The sequence below is a fragment of the Mastigoproctus giganteus genome, chromosome 13, assembly GCF_048544385.1.
Source record: "Mastigoproctus giganteus isolate SK-2022 chromosome 13, ASM4854438v1, whole genome shotgun sequence".
NCBI lineage: Eukaryota > Metazoa > Arthropoda > Arachnida > Uropygi > Thelyphonidae > Mastigoproctus > Mastigoproctus giganteus.
Genome location: NC_143587.1, coordinates 81531493 through 81554780, shown reverse-complemented (window position 1 = coordinate 81554780; position 23288 = coordinate 81531493). Strand labels below are relative to the sequence as shown.

The window sequence follows — 23288 nt, the reverse complement described above, 5'->3', positions numbered from 1 at the left end:
GTCTTTCCCCAATTTGAATTTATGCCTTCTCAGGTGCATCCCATAAGCTCAAACCACTCAAGGCCTTATACACCTAAATCAGATCACCTCGTAAACTGGGTTTTTCCTCCCAACATCATATCTGCTTCTCGACCACTAGATTAAGTATTAGTGCAAACTTTAGCATTAGCATTAATAGAGGCATATGATGCAAGTATCCAGAGACGCTGCAGTTTGCAGAACTTAACCCTTTCTTGTTAAGAGCAACCCTTTGTTCCCCTCATCAATCTTGTTGCCCTTCTTTGTACTTATTCCAGCAGCCGTACATCCTTCATAAAATGAGGACTCCAGACCTGTATGCAGTACTCAAGGTGTGGCCTGACCATTGCCTTATACAAAGGGATAATCACTCCCTTGTCCCAGCTAGCAAAACTCTTGTATATCACTGACAAGACCCCAAGAGCTGCTCTGGCAGTCTATCTGCATTACTCAGAAAACTTCATATATGACTGCACAAGTACCCTCAGGTTTTTTCATTCTCCACTGCCCCAGAAGGGCAGTGGAGAATGAAAAAACTTCTGAGGGTGCCAAGCGTTATTGTGATCGAGCAATTCTTTGAGCTATTTATAGAGCATTTTCTTACTGCGACAGTTCTTGTTAATTTGGAAAGTTTTTCTTACGGTTAAATTAATTTATTGTTAACGTATTCTTACAAATTGTGAGTAAGTTACAGAAAGGAAAACCGCCTTTCTTTTTTCTTTCCTTCAGACTAACAAACTAATTTACACCACTTGGTCACTCTAGCGGCACTGCTCCTGCCTCCCCATGGCAGGGCTGGTAACCTTGGCAGAAAAGGTTCTCTGCCAATGGCTAAAAGGAACTAACATGATCATGAAGACGGCTATCCATCTGCTTAGTCTCATGGCTCAACTTGTTCAAGGACAGATGAAACAGATTTTGACACTTCCCATCCCAAGAGACAACGAACAGAAGGATCCAAAACAGAATCACCACTGTTCCTTATAATACATCCTCAAACAAGTCAACCGATAGGTTCACTTTCTCCATTTCTTATCCAGAAATGTCTTGAGAATCTGCTGGACCACCTAAAACGGCGAAAAGACTCCGCTCTGTAGATATATTTATAGAGACCGTGAATAGTAGGCACTCTGAAGCCTTACTCAAAATATCAAACTTTGCAGGTATTCCCATCACAGTAACTCCTCATGCCACCCTAAATACCTCTAAAGGTGTGCTCTCTGAATGGGACTTAATAAACGTTTCTGAAGAGGAATTAGTCCAAGAGGTACAAGACCAAAAAGTTGTACAGGCAAAGGGAATTAAAATCAAGAAAGACGGTGAACTGTTTCCAACACGCAGTGTTATACTGACCTTTTCAACACTAACCCTGCCAGCTACAGTTAAGGCTGGATATCTGAACTGCCATATCCGACCTTATATCCGTAATCCTCTCAGGTGCTTCAAGTGCCAAAAATTTGGCCATGCTCAAACAGTGTGCCCCAACTGCTGATTCAAGGAACACACCCAGACAGACTGCACAGCACAAACACCAGTATGTCCAAATTGTAAGAGTAGCCATCCAACTTACTCAAAAGTCTGCGAAACCTGGAAAGAAAATACAAAAGTATAAAATAGAAAACAAAGTGACTTACCAAGAATCAAGTAAACAAGTTTTACTCACAGTACCAAAACTCTCATATGTAGCTGCAACATAGAAATATAAATCAGAAGGAACTCAAACTGAAGTGTCCATATCACCATCTACATCCATTTCTGACTGGGCTCGGGCTGTTCTAGTGAGTCTGCAGGAGTCCCCCTAAAGAACATGTAAAAGACCAAGCAAATAGTACCCCAGTTACCGTACCACCAACTATTACTCCATCATGTTCAGATACTGAGAGTCTGAGAAATCATAAGCCACAGATATTAAAATCGATGACACCACTAACAGTGATGAAACTGTCTTGGAAATACATGCTGAGGAAGACATGGATACTCCAAGACCCACTTTCCTGAGAAAATAAATAAAATTGGAAAGCTATAAACAGATTGCTTCTAAAAAACAGTCAGAAACACCTTCTACTTCAAAAGCTAAATAATGGATCAGTTGATCCAGTGGAATTGTAGAGGTCTCCGTAGCAACATTGATGATATTCATGATTTGATAAATCAACATCATCCAGTAGGCATCTGTCTACAAGAAACAAATCTCACTCCACAAGTGACACTTTCAGTTAAAAACTATACACTGTACAGGCACGACAGGATCACTACCCATAGTTCACATGGTGGTTTGGCTATATTGATTGACAATAAAACCCCTTCCAGACATAATACTCTACAAACCTCTTTAGAAGTAGTTGCAGTACGCCTTGTTCTTGAAATACAGGAATACCTCACATAGTGCGGTTAATTCGTGCCAAAAAAAATACCACACTGATCGAGGTATTATCATTTTATATTTTAATGTAATGCGTTCCGACAATTTGATTATATGGGTCGAGTTGCAAAAATATATAGGTGTTTGTTTACTATAAATTGATGCACATGAAGTCCTTGCAAAAAAAGAAACTAAAATGATAAAAATGAAAAATACTAGTAAGTACATTAGAAATGATTTTTATTGCAGTATGTACATACCAAAAGAATATAGTGAAGTATGTACTGTATTTTTATTTTGAAAAATAACTGATCAGCTTAGTTTGCATAGTTTTTTTCTTCTTTTTATGTGCATACATCTCTTTATAACATCTAATGCCATTTTGCAACGCCTGCCTTACTTTCATACCTCGTTCGATGTTTGGACCTAGAAGAACACTTAGCGCCATTACATTTCTTCTTTCCACTCATATTTGTGTATAAAGGTGTAACGTTTTTAAAAAATAATCTTTAATAAAAATACACAGCGAGAAATATTTGTACAGCTTATGCACAATCAACGACCTCACCATTCGAGAATCTAGAGTGTTTACTAATGTATGAATGCTAGCAGAGTCCATATATAATGGGAGTTTCGACAACAGTGAGAATGGCCTTGAATCCATAACGCATTGGCCTACGTGAGTGGTTTTCAATCGGGGTGCTGCGGCACCCTACGGTGCCACAACAACATTCCAGGGGTGCCACGTAATTTGGGTTTAAGTTACTGAAACTTATTATTATTTTTTAATTTATATGTTTATTTCATTATAAAAAGGTGCACAGTATCTTTTTAATGTTGTGGTGATCCATAATTGATGTTTACTTAAAACCTCTATATGAAGAATAAAATTATATACTGTATATATATAATTTGTATTATGAAATGTAATTTTTCTAATTATATTATTGTAATAAATATCATATAACATATATATTTTTAAATTTTTATATATATATATATATATATATATATATATATATATATATATATACACAGAGAGAATCAGATCTAACAGGCAGAAAATTGAGTGGGGGTGCTGCAAAATAAAATAAATTACTTAGGGGTGCCGTTATTAAAACAAAGGTTGAAACCACTGGCCTACGTGCTGGCATTATAATACATACATACGTACATATCAAATGTATTGGTGCGTAATGCAGTTAATTTTTTTCAATTTGTAAACCGCGCTATGCGAGGTATTCCTGTAATGCATACTCTTGTATCAATATATACAGGCAGTTCTCGCTTTACGAGTTTTTTTCCTCCAAGTATCAACAAAATCGAAAATATGAACATTAATTGTAAAAGAAAATGAACGTTAGACATTCATAAATACTGAATTCCAATCCACGTGCCTTCCTCGTAGCTATTACAATACAGTGTACCCCGCTTTACTATATTAATCAGTTCCAGAGACTCCATCGTATCGTAATGTGCATCCAATAACACATTGTTTTTTTTTGGTAATTCGTTTCAAGATCTTGGAAGTTGAAATTTTCGCTTCATAAAAATGTCATTTTTAAGGTCACGAGCGTGATCTTAATGCCATATAAAAGGTCGTGAGCATGATTTGTAAATTGTATTAGTTACCAATTCAAATCATTAAAATGCACTACACTTTCATTGTTACCATATGTTCCGTTATAAGAACCAGTTTTAAACGCCTTTGTGATATTTTTCTAAAGCACATTTCTGGAGGTCACGACCATAAAACAATAAAAACAATCTGCACTTTCTGGTTTATTGGGCTTTTCTGTTACTGCAAGCAATTATAAACGGGTAGTGAAATCCATGTTATTGCAATTGTGAAAATACTGAGAGCTGGAATTGCGTGCTTTTTTACAATATTATGGTGAAATGTGTTTCCCCTTTACTGAAATCTTCAATCGTATAAAAAAACAAATTTTCAGAATCTTTTCTTCATTCCTTTTTGTTTTAAGCTTCGTAAACTTGTTACTCCATGAGAATCGTGTTAGTTGAAATTTGTGTGTGCCGTTAAAAAATGCTTATGCATGCAATCGTGAAATTTATAATTTAAAGAGAAGATTGTCTTGGAAACAAACGCCTCTTGAAACATTTCTGAAGAAGACGCCTCCTTGTGCAGCAAACCAGCGAGTGCCGAGCCAATAATGAGTGATCAACGAGTTGACGATGACAAAGAATAAACATTCTTTAACATTTTTAAGTTATAAATAATTTCTCTATTATTATAATTTGCTTGATTTTACAGGCTATGTTTTCATTTCTTTTGATAAATCAATCATTGTTTAAACATAAACTAATTAGCTAACTAATTTCATTGTTGTGAACGTAACCCTTTTTTCCCCCTTATGTCTATGGGAAATAAATTCCCGCTTTACACATTTTCACTTTACGAGTGCGCGCGCTAGGAACAAATTAACTCATAAAGTTGAGAACTACCTGTATCTCACCAAATCAGATCTACTCACTAACTGATCTCGACAATCTCATCATACAACTACCCTGTGTGTTGGGTGATTTTAATGCCCATCAGTTATGGGGATCTTTACAGACAGACAACCGGGGATGCATAATGGAGGATTTTCTCACGAAACATAATCTCACACTGCTTAACACAGGCTATCACACTAATTTCCATTTTCCGACAGGCTCAACCTCTGCTATAGGTCTGTCAATACGCTCACCTACATTATTCCCTGATATCGATTGGATAGTTTAGACAACCCATTAAATAGTGACAATTTTCCTATAATCTGTAAGCTCTGCACAAGGAGAAACTTACCAGAAGCATTCAAACTAAATAGAAATTCTCAAAAGCTACTGGAATAAATATGCATCCAGCATTACACTAGATCAGGGGTGGTCGAGAAGTCGATCGCTATTTTAATTTCAGTTGATCACGACTAATTTTATATATACAGTCATCCCTCGATTTGCATTTTCAGGTATATTACCAAAATTTTATATTGTGCAGCAGGTTTCCGCTACCTGTGCGTTATTTTTTTTTATGAAGCTTCAAAAATAGGAATGAAGAGCAGATTTTGAAAATTTATTTTTGTTTTTTTTGCATGATTGAAGATTTCATTGAAGGAGAAACACATTTCACCATAATAACGGAAAATACCACAGAATTCCAGCTGTCGGTATTATTGAAATGCAATAAGATTGAGTTTACTATCCATTTATAATTAAATTGCACTAACAGAAAAGCCCAATAAACCAGAAAGTACAAATTGTTTTTATTGTTTTATGGTCGTGGCATCCAGAAATAGCTTTACAGAAATATCACTAAGGCATTCTAAACTGATTCTTATAAGGATATAACCAAACAGAGCAATAAACGGTGGTGTGTTTGCATCCGGTTATTTTGGAAACCACTTCCTCATTCGGGAATCCTTTTCATCAATTATCTTACGTTAGCTGTTCAGACAGAATATTTGTCCGGTTTGTGCAACGCAAAGTGTTTTAATCTGTAAGCATTGCTTTTGCTGATTTAATAACTGGATAGTACTTATATGCTAATTTAATACCTTTTGATTTAAATTGAATACTAGGAAAAAGAGTAAAACGTATCATTTTCATCAAGAGTGGGAACTAGAATACTTTTTTGTAATGGTGAAAGAAAAATGTTGCTGTTTGTTTGTAATGCTGCTATGACTATACCTAAAAAAGGAAATTTAGAAAGGCACGTCAACGCACTCCATAGTAAATACCAATTGGATTTTCTGCCGAACAACGACCTTAGAAAAAATAAAATAGAACTTAAATTCGGATTATTCGTGCAACAAAATTTCTTCATGACACCTAATTTACAGTCTAAAGCAGTAACTGTAGAATCATTTAAACTGAATCATCTCCTTTCAAAAAAATGCAAATCACTTTTTGATGGTCAATTCATCAAAGACGCATTTTTAGAAATAACAGATTCTCTTTTTTGAAAATCCTAAGAACAAAAATGAAATTAAAAGTGCCCTTCAAAATCTGCAATTATCTCAAAATACTGTGATGCGACGCATCGAAAAAATGAGTAAAAATGTGAGCGAACAATTGCATGCTGATATTGCTAATTTGTGACATTTTCTTTACAACTGGATGAATCTACAGATGTCAGTGATACAGCTCAATTGCTCATTTTTATTCGTATGGTTTTTGATGATTCTGCTACTAGTGAAGAACTGCTGGGCATGGTTTTGATAAAAGAAAGAAAGAACCAGAGGTCTTGATATATTTAACTCGTTCAAAAATTTTATTGAAAAAATTAAATTACCACTATTTAAGCTCATATCAGTAACAACAGATGGAGCTAAAGCAATGACGGTCATCTTAACGGATTCATCGCATTGTGCCAAAAGGATGATGAATTCCCAGATTTTTTGTTACCACAGTATCATCCACCAACAAGTGTTAGCCAGCAAAAGATTAAATACTAAAAGTGTTATGGACATCGCTTTCAAAATCGTGAATTTTATCAGAGGACAATCTCTTTAAAGGAGACTTTTCAAAATGCAACTTGATAAAAAAGAACCAGATCTGATATTATACACAGATGTGAGGTGGCTGAGTCGGAGTAAGTTTCTACAGAGATTTTGAAATTTGCTGAGTGAATTTAAAAAATTTGTTGATCAAAGGGGAGATGATTATCAGCAGCTACTTAGATACGAAACAAATTGCAGAAAAAAATCGCTGTGATTTTTCACATGGAGGAAATATTACTTGAAAATGAAATTATTACATTGTGAAACGATATCTTCCTAAAAGCTAGGTCATCAGAAAACCTTTGGTAATATTTTTGCCGAGAAAAGTACCCAAATGTAAAAAAAATGCAGTGAACTTTTAAATTCCTGTTTTTGTTCCACATATCTATGTGAATCGGCCTTTTCGTATTTGAAACAAACAAAGACGAAGAATCGCTGTGCTCTTACGGCCTTGTATTCAGAAAATTCTTTACAGTTGGCCTTTCATAGTATATTCCCAATTTTGAAAGCTTGGCAGATGACATGAAGACACAAACTTCTCATAAATTAAAATATTAAATACGTATGAATTTAAAATAAGAATTCTGAATTGTATTGAATTTTAAAATTTAAAACAACATTTTTCAATATGTGTTGTTTAACTTCTTTAACCATATGCAATGAAATTTTTGAGATGGTAGATCAGATCGCGGCACATTTTGAAGGAAAAATGTAGATCACATTACAAATTAAGTTGGCCACCCCTAGATGATGGTATTATCCAGCATCACCCCATAGATGATGCTGTTAAACACATTACAGACCAAATGTTGGCAGCTGCTGCTATTGCCATTCCTCAAACTTCAAATAAAGGGTCCAAACACAAAAACTGCTTTGGAATTCAGCATGTAACACTGCTAAGAGAGAAAAGAACAAGGCATGGAATCAGTCTCAAAAGAATCCAACCACTGCCAATCTCATATACAAGAAACTTAAAGCCCATGCCTGTTACACCTGGTGAAAAGCTAAACAGGAATTTGGATTCGTTTTGCTTTGTCTGTCACTAAAGACTTGTGTCTTTAACAATAAATAAGGTAAAGTTAATTATTGTTTTATTGTTAATTAATTATTGTTTTTCTAAAACTTTTGATTTAAATTTAGTAGTATAACATTATTTTGTGATTTTCTGATTAATTTGGTGTATTTTTTCTTTACTCGGCCTTGTAATTGCATAAACGTATCGGTAAGGGTATCCACGTGTTTGCAACTCCGCTGAACAAGAAGTTCTTTAGCCATATTTAGCCGCTTGATTGAATATTGTTTACATCGAATTATTTCTGTAAGTAGCTTATAGACAGTAAGGATCATTAGTTTATTCTGAATTGAGACAGCGAGATTTGAAAGTTAATTAATACTTAAGTGTCCGTAGATGTACCGTTCGTAACTTTCCTGCCTTTGTGATACGATAGTTATATACCGTACTAGATAGCGTTAGTTGAACTTCGTTAGCAGTTAAATTGTACTTTTAAATAAATACATATAACGACTTAGATTACAAACGTAATATAATTAATTATATTTAACATAATTAATAACATAAATTAATTAATTATAATTAATTAATAAATTAATAGAATCATGACTCAGACCAGAGCAGCAAAGCAAAAGGCTCAAGCTAATGGAAGAGCTGTGGCTCAGAGCAGAACTGAGGGGGGCAGCAGTTGTCCTCTGACTCACAGCCTTATAAAATGCACTGTTTGCTTGATGTTTGCAGACAAATGGGAACGGGACATGATACTGCCATGGGGGATGTCTTTGTGTGTGCGCGATGCAAGGAGTGTATCGACATCAGGCAACAACTCAGCGTTCTTGTGGGCCTATATGAGAGCTTGAAGGACAGGGTGGATGCCCTCGATGAAACTAAATTGAGGGGCCCATCAAGCTCTCAGCTGCCCACATCAACGCCAGAGCTTGCACTTGGGCATCACGTGAAACAGAGGCAACTCCTAAGGCAGAATGCACTGGTCCTGAAGGACCTAGTAGTTGTTGGTGACTCTATTGTCAGGGAAACGGGGAACATGCTTTGTAAAAAGGATAGATGGAACAGGACCAGGGTATGTCTGCCAGGGGCAAAGGTTGATGACGTTGTAGAGCGAATATCATCTTTTAAGGGCACAAAAGGTGATATAGTTGTACACGTTGGCACTAATAATAAGAGTAGGAGACTGGCAGAATTACTTAACAAGTACAGGTCACTGTTGAACAAAAGCCGAGAATTAGGGTTGAATTTGAAAGTGTCTGCAATTCTGCCCAGACACGATAGGAGGGAGTATATGATGAGAGCCTTGTCGATCAATTCGGCCCTGGAAAGATTGTGCAAGGCTCAAGGGGTAGAATTTTTTTCAGCCTGGACTGTACTTGTTAACAGGAGAGATTGCTTCTACAGGGATGGGATACACTTAAATAGAAAGGGTGCAAGAATATTTGCTGATGCTATCGAGGCAGTGTTAGGTGGGTCGGAAAACTGCTAGCTTGGGGGGAGACAAAGACCAATAGATTGACAGTAGCCACTGGCAGAGGTGAAAGAGATTCTTGCACTGCTTCTATTAGAATGAGCAGAAGCCTGAAAAACAAGATGCATGATATTTCAGAGACTGCTGGGAGCCATTGCGGTACAAGTAAACACATGGGTTGTGTTAGGGTAGCTAAGAATAGAAACAGGTGCAGGTATACTTGCGTGTACACCAATGCTAGGAGTTTAGTAAATAAATTTGATGAATTTGAGGTATTGCTCAAAACATCAAAGGCAGATATTGTTGGATTATCAGAGACGTGGTGTCACACAGATATAAGGGATGCAGAACTGGAATTTGGGGAGTACAACGTCTACAGAAAGGATAGACAGGATAGGAAGGGGGGAAGGATTATGCTATTAGTTAAGAAACACATAAAAACCAAGGAAGTGAAGCCAGTCGACATCGCTGGACAGTGCAGTGTCGAGTCAGTTTGGTGTGACATAAGCATTGGGAGATCAAAATTGAGAGTAGGAGTGTGCTATAGGCCTAATGACTCTGATGAGTATAATAAGAAACTGTACAGGGAAATAGAGTGGGCCATTAAATCAGAGAGTCTTATAATGGGAGATTTTAATTTCTCAGATATTGACTGGAATTTGGGGGCTGGTCACTCACACACTAGCAGGTCTTTTGTGGATTTATTGGATGATTGTTTTCTACATCAGCATGTTCGGGAGGCAACTAGAGGGATTAATACCCTTGATTTGATTATCAGCAGTGATTCTTCATGCATTAAGAATTTGCAGATAAATGAACCACTAGGTGGCAGTGATCACAGTGTGCTGAAGTGGGATTTACTCAGAGAGGTAATTACCATTAGGGGTAAAGGGAAGGGATATTGCTTCCGTAAAGGCGACTACAATGGACTGAGACAGTATTTAAATTCTATACAGTGGGACCAACTGATGGTGTTACCAACATCAAATTCAAAATGGGAAGCATTCAAAGAACTTGTCTTGGAAGCTATTAGGCTTTACATACCAACTAAGAAATATTGTTCAAGGTTTAGGCCAAAATGGATGTCATATGAACTAATGAGGCATATGGCAGAGAAGAAAAATGCATGGGATACTTACAAATTAACACATGACACAGAAGCCTATGATAGATACAAGTTGATATGCAACCAAGTTACAAAGGAGGTTAGGCAGGCGAAGGCAGATTACGAGAAATCCTTGGCAAGAGATGCAAAGGAAAAACAGCAAAGAGTTCTTTACTTATGTAAACTCTAGAACGAAGGGGATGAATCAGATTGGTCCACTTGATATTGATGGGTCAACTGTTGATGATCCTGCTCAGGTAGCTAATAGACTAAATGAATATTTTGCACCGACATTCACACATGAGGAGTTATTCAGTGAGGGGAATACCAGAGGTGTATTCAACTCTAGCAGTAAGCTACAGAATCTTGAAATAACTGGGAGTAAAGTGGAGGAGAAACTGTTGAAGATAAACACAAGAAAGGCACCCGGGGTGGATGGGATCTATCCAGTTATATTAAAGGAGGCAGCAAAGGAAGTAAGCAAACCCTTAACCATAATTATGAGAGCTTCCTTGGATTCAGGGGAGGTACCCATAGACTGGAAATGTGCAAATGTGACCCCAATTCACAAAGGAGGATCAAAGGCTGACACAAGTAATTATAGACCTGTGAGCTTAACTTCTGTTCCAGGAAAATTAATGGAGGCACTGGTTAAAGAAGCACTGCAGGATCATTTAGACAAGACTTCAGTTATAGCTCGGACACAGCATAGTTTTGTTAAGGGGAAGTCTTGCCTGACCAATTTGATTGGATACTATGATGCAGTCACAAAAGAACTGGATGCAGGGAATAGCTTTGATATTATATACTTGGATCTTAGAAAGGCTTTTGATACTGTTGCACATGGAAGACTGCTACACAAATTGGAGCAGTGTGACATTGGAGGCAAATTGCTGCTATGGATAAAGGGGTGGTTGAGGGGGAGAAGACAGAGAGTGGTAATCAATGGACACTGCTCATCGTGGACTAATGTTATTAGTGGATTCCCCCAGGGCTCAGTGTTGTGTCCATTATTGTTTTCTGTATTTATAAATGATATTGATGATGGTATATCAAGCTTAATGTCCAAGTTTGCAGACGATACAAAGGTTGGCAGGGTTGTCAAGGACACTACTGACACTATGCTGCTGCAACAGGATCTGGAAAGGTTGAGCAGATGGGCTGAGAGGTGGCAAATGAAGTTTAACATTGACAAATGTAAAGTACTACACATGTGAAACAGCAACCCCAGAGCAACGTATCAACTCTGGTACTAGACTGACAGTGGTAGAGAATGAAAGGGACTTGGGGGTGGTTGTGCAGGCAGATATGAAGTTCTCTGAGCAGTGCAGATGGGCTGCAAGAGTAGCTCAGGAGTATTGTCAATGATATACAGGAATTTTTCCAGCAGGGATAAGGAGGTGATTATTCCCCTGTATAAGGCAATGGTCAGGCCACACCTAGAGTACTGTATACCGGTCTGGAGGCCTCATTTCAAGAAGGATGTAGAGCTGCTGGAATGAGTACAAAGAAGGGCAACAAGATTGGTGAATGGAACAAAGGGGGTGCTCTTACGAAGAAAGGCTTAAGTTTTGCAAATTACAGTATCTGGAGACTAGGCACCAGCAAGGTGATCTGATAGAGGTGTATAAAGCCTTGAATGGTTTGAGCATGCTCAATGCTGATGGGATTCTTCCTCTAGCTCAGAATAATCACCTGAGAGGGCATAAATTCAAATTGAGGAAAGACAGATGTAGGATAGACATGCGGAAATTTGCCTTTAGCCAGAGGGTGGTTGGTTGGTGGAACAGACTTCCATTCCTTGAAGTGGAGGTTGATAGCCTAAATAAGTTTAAGGCTCAGCTGGACAGGTATTTTGAACGAACAGAGGGGTGAAGTGGAAGTGGGGGGTTTTTTTTTTTTTTTTTGGCTGATGCTGCATAAGCTTGCTTTCTTGCATCAAATGCCTCTACTAATGCTAATGCTAAGTGCAGGACTAATCTGGCAAAAAATTAGATGCCTTACTGGAAAGTTTCCATCAATTCCTTCCTCAATCATCAACTATAAATGAACAAAAGATAATCCTTCCCGAGGATATAGCAAGCATCCTCACGGAATCTTTTGCTCACCATTCTGCATCAATCGCATATGATCCAACTTTTCTAAAAGCCGAATCAATAGCTGCAAAATATAAAATAAATTTCAGAACGAAGTCAGCCCTTTCTTATAATGAACCAATATCCATGTATGAATTAGAAGAATCTTTAAATAAAAAAATCAGCCAATAGTGCATTTTGCCAGATGGCATATACTACCTAATGTTAAAGAATCTAAATGAGAGAACTCTTTACTCTGTCTTAAAACTTTTTAAACTGAATATTTGTCGCAAATTACTTTCCCCTATCCTGGCAGCATTCTACCCATTCCAAAGCCAGGAAAAGACCAATCAGACCTGCATAATTATAGACCAGTCTCACTTACTAGCTGCTTAGGTAAGACTCTGGGAAAAATGGTACACAGTCGCCTAACCTGGTAGCTTGAAAACCAAACTACTATGAACGACAATCAGTTTGGATTTTGTAAAAACAGATCTACCCTAGACCTTATGATAAAGACTGAGGGAAATGTGTGAAATGCTTTCCTAAAGAATGAACATTTGGTTATGGTGAGCTTAGATATAGAGAAAGCCTTTGAAACCACTTGGCATCAAGGCATCCTTCATGACCTACGTGCCCTAGGACTACGAGACCCATCATTAATTCAGAGCTTTCTCAAATATCAAACTTTCCAGGTCCATTATTGAACTGCACACTCTCCAAAATCTCCATACAGGAGGAAGGAGTCCCACAAGGGTCAGTCTTCAGTGCTACAATATTCGTAGTTAGAATACACACTCTAACAACAACCATCCCGAATTCAGTAGAAACTTATCTTTATGCTGATGACATCACTATATCCATTTACTCACAAAATATGTACTCCATTGAAAGGAAGCTCCAACTGTCAATAAATAAAATACAAACATGGATGTTACAAAATGGCTACAGACTGTCACCAGAGAAAACTGTTGCTGTACACTTCTGTAAGAAGCGAAAAATGCACCCGGATCCTGACTTGCATTTGGGTAAGCATGTTATACCAGTCAATAACGTCAGATTTCTAGGTTTAATATTAAATAAAAAATTAAACTTCCTAAAACACATACAGAATGTACGAACTGTTTGCCAGAAGAAAGTGAATATCCTCAGAGTGCTCTCTGCGATGTCATGGGGTGCTGAACGATACCCCATTCTGCATCTGTATAAAACCATAATTCGATCGGGACTAGACCATGGTGCACCTGTATATGACTGAACTAGAAAATCAGCTTCTCTAAATACTATTCAATACTATGCCCTAAGAATAGTTCTAGGAGTCTACTGAACATCGCCAGTCCATAGTTTATATATCGATGCCTAGAAACCTTCATTATCCATTCGGAGACAGATGCTTCTGCTTACGTACACAGCCAAACTTCGGAGCCTTCCTGCACATCCTATTTGGCCTTATCCCTTTTACCCATCTTTCGTAAATTTATTCAGGAATAAACCAAATGAAAATAAACCTGCTGGAATCAGATTGAAGGATGTAATGAAGAATTGGAGTGTACCACTAGACAATATCCAACCAGACACCGAAAAAATGGAGCCACCTTGGTCATCTTTCAAACCTATGTGCAGCTCATGCATCAGCTAACACATGTGCAGATGCTGCAGTGGTTCTTCCTTCTTGCGTTATGTCTGAAGCTCTTCTCCCTATTTGCAGTATTTACACCGCAGAATTCCAATCAAAATGGCTATTGAGCACATCAACAACAGGTCTAAACTAAACAGGTTTAAAAGCAAGAGATAATAATTTATACAGATTCTTTGAGTGCAGTAACTGCTTTACAACATAAATATCCCAACTCTCATCCTATTTTGAAAGAAATCAGAGCAAGCTTGATAAATACAACACAGCGGTAAGGTTTTGCTAGATTCCTGGATATGCTGGAATCCAGGGAAATGAGAAGGCAGATGAAGCAGCTAAAAATCCAGTCAATCCTGTATCTTCACTTGCCTCGATTCCATATATGGATTGCGAACTCACTATAAAGCAGGGATGTGTTGACTGGGCATCAGTCTGGCAGCAACAAACCCATGATAAACTCTTCCAAATAAAGAAAATTCCACAGTACTGGATATCTAGTTCACAAGTGAACAGGCGAGAAGAGATGGTCCTTGCAAGGCGAGGAACCTCCTCGCTGTCGCCAATGTTCTGCCCCACTAACAGTGAAACATATCCTCCCTGAGTGTCCACACAACCATGCTGCTTGATTAACAAATTTTAAAGCAGTTCAAACCCAAAATAACTCATTAGAGATGAACCAAATTTCGTTTTAAGAACGAAATCTTTTACAGCGACAGGCACATTTTGGCCTTAGTTGCCCTTGTGCCAATAAACCCCCATTAAAACCTAAAGCCTAAACCATCTCAGCCCATCTGCTCTACTTTTCTAGATCCTGTTGCAGTATTGTACTGTTATTAACAACCCTGCCAACCTTTGTATCAGGCGCCTCCGTAGCCAGGTGGGCAGGAGCAGCAGTGCATAGCACACACTTCTTGATTAGACCGGGTTCGAGCCCGTGACCACCAAATACGGAGGATGCGGAAAGGTCAAGGAATGACCACTGCATATCTCCGGAGCAATATTGCCTTAGTTGCTAATGCTCCTAAAAACCAAATAACAAACAAACCTTTGTATCATCTGCAAACTTCGACATTAAACCTGATATACTTTCATCAAAATCATTGATAAATATCCAAAACTACAGTGGGCTCAACATTGAACTCTAGGGGACTCCACTAATAATATTAGTCCATGAAGAGCAGTGTTCAATGATTATCACTCTCTGTCTTCTACCACTCAACCGTCCCTTTATCCATAGCAGCAACTTGCCCTTAATGCCATAATGCTCCAATTTGTACAGTAGTCTTTGATGCCCAACAGTATCAAAAGCTTTTCTAAAATCCAAGTGTATGATATCAAAATTATTTTTTGCACCCAGTTCCTTTGTGACCCCATCATAGCATACAATCAAATTGGTCAGACAAGACTTGTATTAAAATTGCTACATAATTAAAAGATTATATTAATTAAAGTTAAAAGAAAGTATTAAAATTATATAGCATTAAAAAATTCATGTTTGTCTTATTTTAAATTATAGGCTGTTGCTTTAGATGGTACCTATTACCAAAAGAATGGTTTCATTTCTGGTGGTAGCACGTAAGTAAAGGTTTTTTAATACTTATTAGTATTTGAAAATTATGCAAAGCTTGTCTATAAGCAGGTATTAAAAGAAAAATTTTGGATATACCTATTAATTAATTTTTTATTTTGTTTAAGTACTTGTCTTATTTGTGGACAGATCTGTTGCTTTTCTCTCTTTTTTTTTTTTTTTTTTTTTTAACTTGAGAGTGGGATCATACCTTCTCATGTACTTTTCCCCACCAATTTCTTCCTAATGACAAAAGATTGCCACAAATTTACAGAAGATTTCCACTCACATATCTGTACTTGTTTCAAACCTGTGAATGTTAGGGGGGGGGTTAGCATGCATCCCGTACGCACATGCTAGGTTCGAGGTACCTCCGTAGCCAGGTGGGAAGGAGCAGCAGTGCATAGCACACGCTTCTTGATTAGACCGGGGTTCGAGCCTGTCACCACCAAATATGGAGGATGCGGAAAGGTGAGGGAATGACCACCGCATATTCCCGGAGCAATATGGCCTTAGTTGCTAATGCTCCTAAAAACCAAAATAACAAACAAACAAACAGCTAGGTTCGATGCTGTCACCTTAGGAATCTGGCATGTTTGCTGTGAACTGAACCCATGAAAATTCAGAGAGAGCTGATAGTCCAATTGCAACACACAATTTTGGCCCCTTGCTTCAACAAAACAGTCCTGGGATAGCTTTCCCAGGACTGTTTTGTTTTTTTTCTGTTTTTCGTGCCCAGGCAGTGAAACAAAATAAAACAATTGTGAATCCTAAACAACTAAATTCTTCTTCTTTGCCTTAAATCAGTCCTTACCAGAAAATAACATTGGTAATAGCAAAATACTCTTAATCTATTCCTCTAAAGAAAAGCCACATGAAAGATGTCACCCAATGCTTATGTTCTAATGATATTTTAATAGAAATGAAAAACAATAAGCATTCTGAACTTCTTTGAGCCTTCCTTTCCACAAGAGATCTTGAATGGTTTGAGCTGATGCGATTCTTCCTCTTGCACAGATTATGAACCTGATGGGGCATAGGTTCAAATTGAGGAAAGACAGTTGTAGAATAGATGTGTGCAAAATTGCTTGAGCCAGTGGGTAATTGATTGCTGGAACAAGCTTCCATCTGTTGTAGAGTTGATAGCTTAAATAAATTCAAGGAAGAACTGGACAAACCTTTGTAGCAAATGGATGGGTGAAATGGGAAGGGTTTTTTTTTTTTTTTTTTTTTAATAATGCTGTATAAGCACCAGCCAAATCCAATTCTATCGACTCAAATAAAAGATGTACAGATCCTATTGGGAAGCAAGAAAGACAGTTAAGCCAATAAATAGCAGTAAGCCTTTATATGCTGAGAAGGTTGTAGGAAGGAATTCTATTGCTACCCTCTACAAAAACTAATTGGTAAAGGGGGGAAAAAAGCTGAAGAGATATGTGGAACTCATAAAGAAATGAATTTTGAAGTCTGAGATACTAGATAACTTAGTCCTGGAACTCTTTGCAAAATAAATGGACCCAGGCTAGCACCCTTTCTTCCAAAAGAAGGATAAATGCAGGACTGAGGCAAAGCCCCCTCAGCCCTTCTGAAGTCAGCAGATAGATTCGGCAAACCTAAATAAAGTCCACATTCAAATTCTTACAGTGCAATTGCCATGAATTCCATCGAAATAGTAATGACACCAAGATTCTACTCTGTAAGAGTGAACCAACTTACTTTTGCTTAAGGAGACATATTTAAATGCAAATGAGCACCCCACTCTGTAATTTTTCAATTGTCTGTAAGGACAGAATTGGGGATGGACTTGTGGGTAACCATTCTCAATTCCAACTTACTCCATGTTCACTACCCACCGACGACCAAAGCAGAGGCAGTGCAGTTTTCATTAAAGTAGGTTTCTTCCTCACTATTTGTCCTATTTATTTGCTACCTGGGAATAATATCCTCCGGGCAGACCTTGATCTCATTAAGCAATTACCATTTAATACTAGGGGATTTTACTGGACATGATTCACCACAGATATCGGAAGGGGATGAATTATTAAGTGCATGCTCAAAAGCATTGGGTCTCCCCCTTATAAGTGTGGGTGCTAATACCTTCTTCCACGTGCTGCCTACCTGTACGTTTACTGCCATTGATCTCCCTCTATATGCTCTCCTCTTGATGTGTATGTAGGCAGTTGAAGAAAACCCCCATGGTAGTGATCATTTTATATCTACCTGTGATATCTACCTTGACCATGATATCTACCCTTTGCAATGGGAGACCATGTCAACTATGGTACAAGATTGATCAGGCTCACCCCAGTGAGCCTGATCAGTCACCTTCATTATAGGCGACATTGTTCCATACCACCACAGTCAGCTAGTGTCAGTGAATGGTGTAGTAAAGTGCATCACAGAAAATATTGTCCAAGCAGCAGCAAAAGCAAAATAAGACATGGGCAATATCCCACCACAGGTAATCTCATGTTATTTAAACATGCATGTGCATGAGTACTTTGTTTTGCATGTTTAAAGGCAAATGAGCACCCCACCCTGTGTAATTTTTCAGTTGCCTGTAAGGACAGAATTTGGGAATTTTGGATCCGCTTCACTTCCGATATGGCCTGGCAAACCAACTCCAAGGTTGCCTAAGGAAAAAGTCGAGAAAATGAAGGCATATATACACTGAGTATACAATGGTTGAGTTGCCATTTGCACGGATAACAGCCATTATTCACCTAGGCAAATAGTGGCTGTTATCTGTGTCATCCAGTTTAGTATCACTGGGATCCAACACCCATACTTTGGTTCCAGAGTTACATCAGTGGAATCCGGTGTGTGTGTGTGTGTGTGTGTGTGTGTGTGTGTGTGTGTGTGTGTGTGTGTGTGTGTGTACAGCCGCGTGGCATGACCCATAGAAACTCAGAAAGGGGGATCCTGGTAGTTAAGAGGCCTAGCCTTAATATAACACTTTGGTCCCTGATTCGACAAGATGGGTGGTCCCGGACAAGCCCGACGGATCAATCGGTAGGTGGTTCTTACTGTTAGGGTCAACTGCGTTCCAATAAGTCTCCCTCCGTTTGGTCCTGGGATGAAATCAAGGCTTACTGGAAATGTGGGTATGATGCTCCTGATCGAACTGGGCAACCCATTCTTTTACGCAATACTCGCTAGTTTCTGAGTGAGTGTCCCCTTATAGGGCTCCATGGTGGGTGAGGTACTTAGGGCATCTGAAATTTTTCTTTTACTCCTATGAGTAATTCAAATCCCTCTCTTTCTTCTGGGGCCCCCAACAAGGCCACTACCTAATCGAAATGACAATGAAAACACCTTGGTAAAAAGAGCCAGAACTGAGGACACACATCCATCAGCAACACTACTCTTCCTCATTCTCCATTCCACCGGAGAGCAGTCATTCTGGAAGTTGTCACCCTTTTTATCCAGAAAGGATTAGAAGGGTTGGCATGATCACCAAAATCTGTGAAAGGGCTGTGTTCTGGCGATATTTTGGTCAAAGCTTCAACCGCGAAACAAGTGGAAAAAATCCTGAAATCTACACCTGGGGGGGGGGGTGGATACCTAGCACCGTAACCCTCACAGCTCGTGAATTCTTCGTGAGGTGTCATATCAGAGTGGGACCTTCTTCATGTATCAGAGGAAGAGAATGCTCTGAATTGAAAAGACCAAGGAGTGACAGCTGTCAAGAGAATATCAATACAAAAAGTTGGGAATCTCATCCCTACCCTAGTTCTCATCCCAACATTGAACACCCCACTGCCTCCAAGTTCCATCAAGGCAAGCTACATAAACTGCCCAGTGAGGATTTATATTCCAAACCCACTGAGGTGTTTTAGATGCCAAAAATACGGCCACTCACAAACAGCTTGTCATGGTAACCCTGCCTGTGCTCGATGTGGTGCTAATGACCACGAGAGCAAGGAATGTTCAACTTCAAACCAATCTGTGTAAATAGCTAAGGAGAGCACCCTTCCTACTCTAGATCATGCCAGCTGTGGAAGGATGAAAAAGAAATCCAAAAATTAAAAATAGATGAATATCTCCTATACAGAGGTTAAAAAACATATCCAACCAATAAATGGCAGGAAACCTTCATACGCCCAAAAGGGTTCTGTGAATTGCACTGTTGGAACACAAACTGAGATGACAATACCACCACGAGAGTCATTCACTCCGATTGCTTGCTATTTATTGCATTCACAAAAGCCCCCCCAAAAAACACAGTTAGCTGCCACTCTAATATCCGTACTTCCTAATGCTCCACCACTATCAAAAACAATTGGTGAACAAAAGCTAAAAAGATCGGAAGAGCCATCCGTAATACTAGAAACAATGGATGTAGAGGATAAGGAGATACTGGACGAATCATTCTTGGAACTGTTTTCGGAGCACGAAATGGATGTGGGGTAGCGTCCATACTTCACCAAAAAAGATAAATTCAAGATTGACAAAGTAAGCCCACAACACTTTGGAAGCTGCCCAATGAACCTACCAAGCCAAAATAATGGCTAAATTCCTACAATGGAAATGTCATGGATTCTGGCAAAATATTGATGACATCAAGGCCCTCCTACAGAAGCAAAATCCAGTCTGCTTTTGTATGCAGGAGACTTACCTAAAGGCAAATGATGACCCACCGTGCATAACATCAAATTTTTTTTGTAAGGATAGAATTGCAGATGGTCCTGCTCGTGGAGGAGTGACTATCCTTGTGGGCAACAAGACCCCAGTTTAGCCTGTGCTACTTACAACCAGCATGTTGCAATTCGCTTTACAGTGGGTGTTTTGTTAGCATCTGCTCTATATATTTCCCACCTGTCACTGACATTTCCCACGAAGACCTAGATGATCTTGTAACACAGTTGTTTCCCCTCCTTTCTTCTTGGGGGAAGTACTGCAAATGCTTCCCACTGTACTCACCATAACGGAAGCAAAAACCCTTTCCTTTATCCCTGATGGCAATTATATCTTTAAGTAAATCCCACATCAGTACACTGTGATCATGGCCACCTAGTGGTTCCTTTATCTGCAAATTCTTAATACACAAATGATCACTGCTGATAACCAGATCAAGAGTATTATGATTATGATTAATGACATTAAGAGTAGGAGACCGGCGGAATTACTTGACAAGTACAGGTCACTGATGAAAAAAAGCCGTGAATTAGGGTTGAAATTGAAAGTGTCTGCAATTCTGCCCAGACACGATAGGAGGGAGTATATGATGAGAGCCCTGTCAATCAATTCGGCCCTGGAAAGATTGTGCAGGGCTCAAGGGGTAGAATTTTTTTCAGCCTGGTCTGTACTTGTTAACAGGAGAGACTGCTTCTACAGGGATGGGATACACTTAAATAGAAAGGGTGCAAGAATGTTTGCTGATGCTATCGAGGCAATGTTAGGTGGGTCGGAAAACTGCTAGATTGGGGGGATACAAGGACTAATAGATTAACAGTAGCCACTGGCAGAGGTGAAAGTGATTCTTGCACTGCTTCTATTGGAATGAGCCGCAGCCTGGAAAATAAGATGCAGGATATTTCAGAGACTGCTGGGAATCATTGGGGTACAAGTAAACACATGGGTTGTGTTAGGGTAGCTAAGAAAAAGAACAGGTGCATGTATACTTGTGTGTACACCAATGCTAGGAGTTTAGTAAATAAATTTGATGAATTTGAGGTATTGCTCAAAACATCAAAGGCAGATATTGTGGGGATTTCAGAGACGTGGTGTCACACAGATATAAGAAATGCAGAACTGGAATTTGGGGAGTACAATGTCTACAGAAAGGATAGACAGGATAGGAAGGGAGGAGGGGTTATGCTATTAGTTAAAAAACACATAAAATCCAAGGAAGTGAAGCCAGTCGACATCGCTGGACAGTGCAGTGTCGAGTCAGTTTGGTGTGACATAAGCATTGGGAGATCAAAATTGAGAGTAGGAGTGTGCTATAGGCCTAATGACTCTGATGAGTATAATAAGAAACTGTTCGGAGAAATAGAGTGGGCCAGTAAATCAGAGAGTCTTATAATGGGGGATTTTAATTTCCCAGATATTGACTGGAATTTGGGGGCTGGTCACTCACACAGTAGCAAGGCTTTTGTGGATTTATTGGATGATTGTTTTCTACATCAGCATGTTCGGGAGGCAACTAGAGGGAGTAATACTCTTGATTTGATTATCAGTAGTGATTCTTCATGCATTAAGAATCTGCAGATAAATGAACCACTTGGTGGCAGTGATCACAGTGTGCTGAAGTGGGAGTTACTCAAAGAGGTAACTACCATTAGGGGTAAAGGGAAGAGGTATTGCTTTCGTAAAGGCGACTACAATGGACTGAGACAGTATTTAAATTCTATACAGTGGGATCAACTGATGATATTGCCAACAGCAAATTCAAAATGGGAAGCATTCAAAGAACTTATCGTGGAAGCTACTAGGCTTTACATACCAACTAAGAAATATTGTTCAAGGTTTAGGCCTAAATGGTTGTCAGATGAACTAATGAGGCATATGGCAGAGAAGAAAAATGCATGGGATACATACAAATTAACACGTGACACGGACGCCTATGATAGATACAAGTTGATCTGTAACCAAGTTACAAAGGAGGTTAGGCAGGCGAAGGCAGATTACGAGAGATCCTTGGCAAGGGATGCGAAGAAAAACAGCAAAGAGTTCTTTACTTATGTAAACTCTAGAAGGAAGGGGATGAATCAGATTGGTCCACTTGAGATCGATGGGTCAACTGTTGATGACCCTGCTCGGGTAGCTAACAAACTAAATGAATATTTTGCATCGACATTCACACATGAGGAGTTATTCAGCGAGGGGAATGCCAGAGGTGTATTCAACTCTAGCAGTAAGCTAGAGAATCTTGTAATAACTGAGAGCAAAGTGGAGGAGAAATTGTTGAAGATAAACACAAGAAAGGCACCTGGGGTGGATGGGATCTATCCAGTTATATTAAAGGAGGCAGCAAAGGAGGTAAGCAAACCCTTAGCCATAATTATGAGAGCTTCCTTGGACTCAGGGGAGGTACCCATTGACTGGAGATGTGCAAATGTGACCCCAATTCACAAAGGGGGATCAAAGGCTGACACAAGTAATTATAGACCTGTGAGTTTAACTTCTGTTCCCGGAAAATTAATGGAGGCACTGGTGAAAGAAGCACTGCAGGATCATCTAGACAAGACTTCAGTTATAGCTAGGACACAGCATGGTTTTGTTAAGGGGAAGTCTTGCCTGACCAATTTGATTGGATACTATGATGCAGTCACAAAAGAACTGGATGCAGGGAATAACTTTGATATTATATACTTGGATCTTAGAAAGGCTTTTGATACTGTTGCACATGGAAGACTGCTGCACAAATTGGAGCAGTGTAGCATTGGAGGCAAGTTGCTGCTATGGATAAAGGGGTGGTTGAGGGGGAGAAGACAGAGAGTGGTAATCAATGGACACTGCTCATCGTGGACTAATGTTATTAGTGGAGTCCCTCAGGGTTCAGTATTGGGGCCTTTATTGTTTTCTGTATTTA

General features: G+C 38.9%; 1 protein-coding gene across 1 annotated transcript in view; it reads left to right on the top strand.

Annotated features, from left to right (window-relative positions):
* SMC1 (structural maintenance of chromosomes 1) overlaps positions 1 to 23288 on the top strand; it is a 635181-nt gene that overhangs the window by 331929 nt on the left and 279964 nt on the right. Inside the window, exon 14 of the mRNA XM_090388169.1 lies at positions 15701 to 15759. Coding sequence (XP_090244295.1) covers positions 15701 to 15759 — 59 coding nt within the window. The remainder of the gene's footprint in view (positions 1 to 15700; positions 15760 to 23288) is intronic.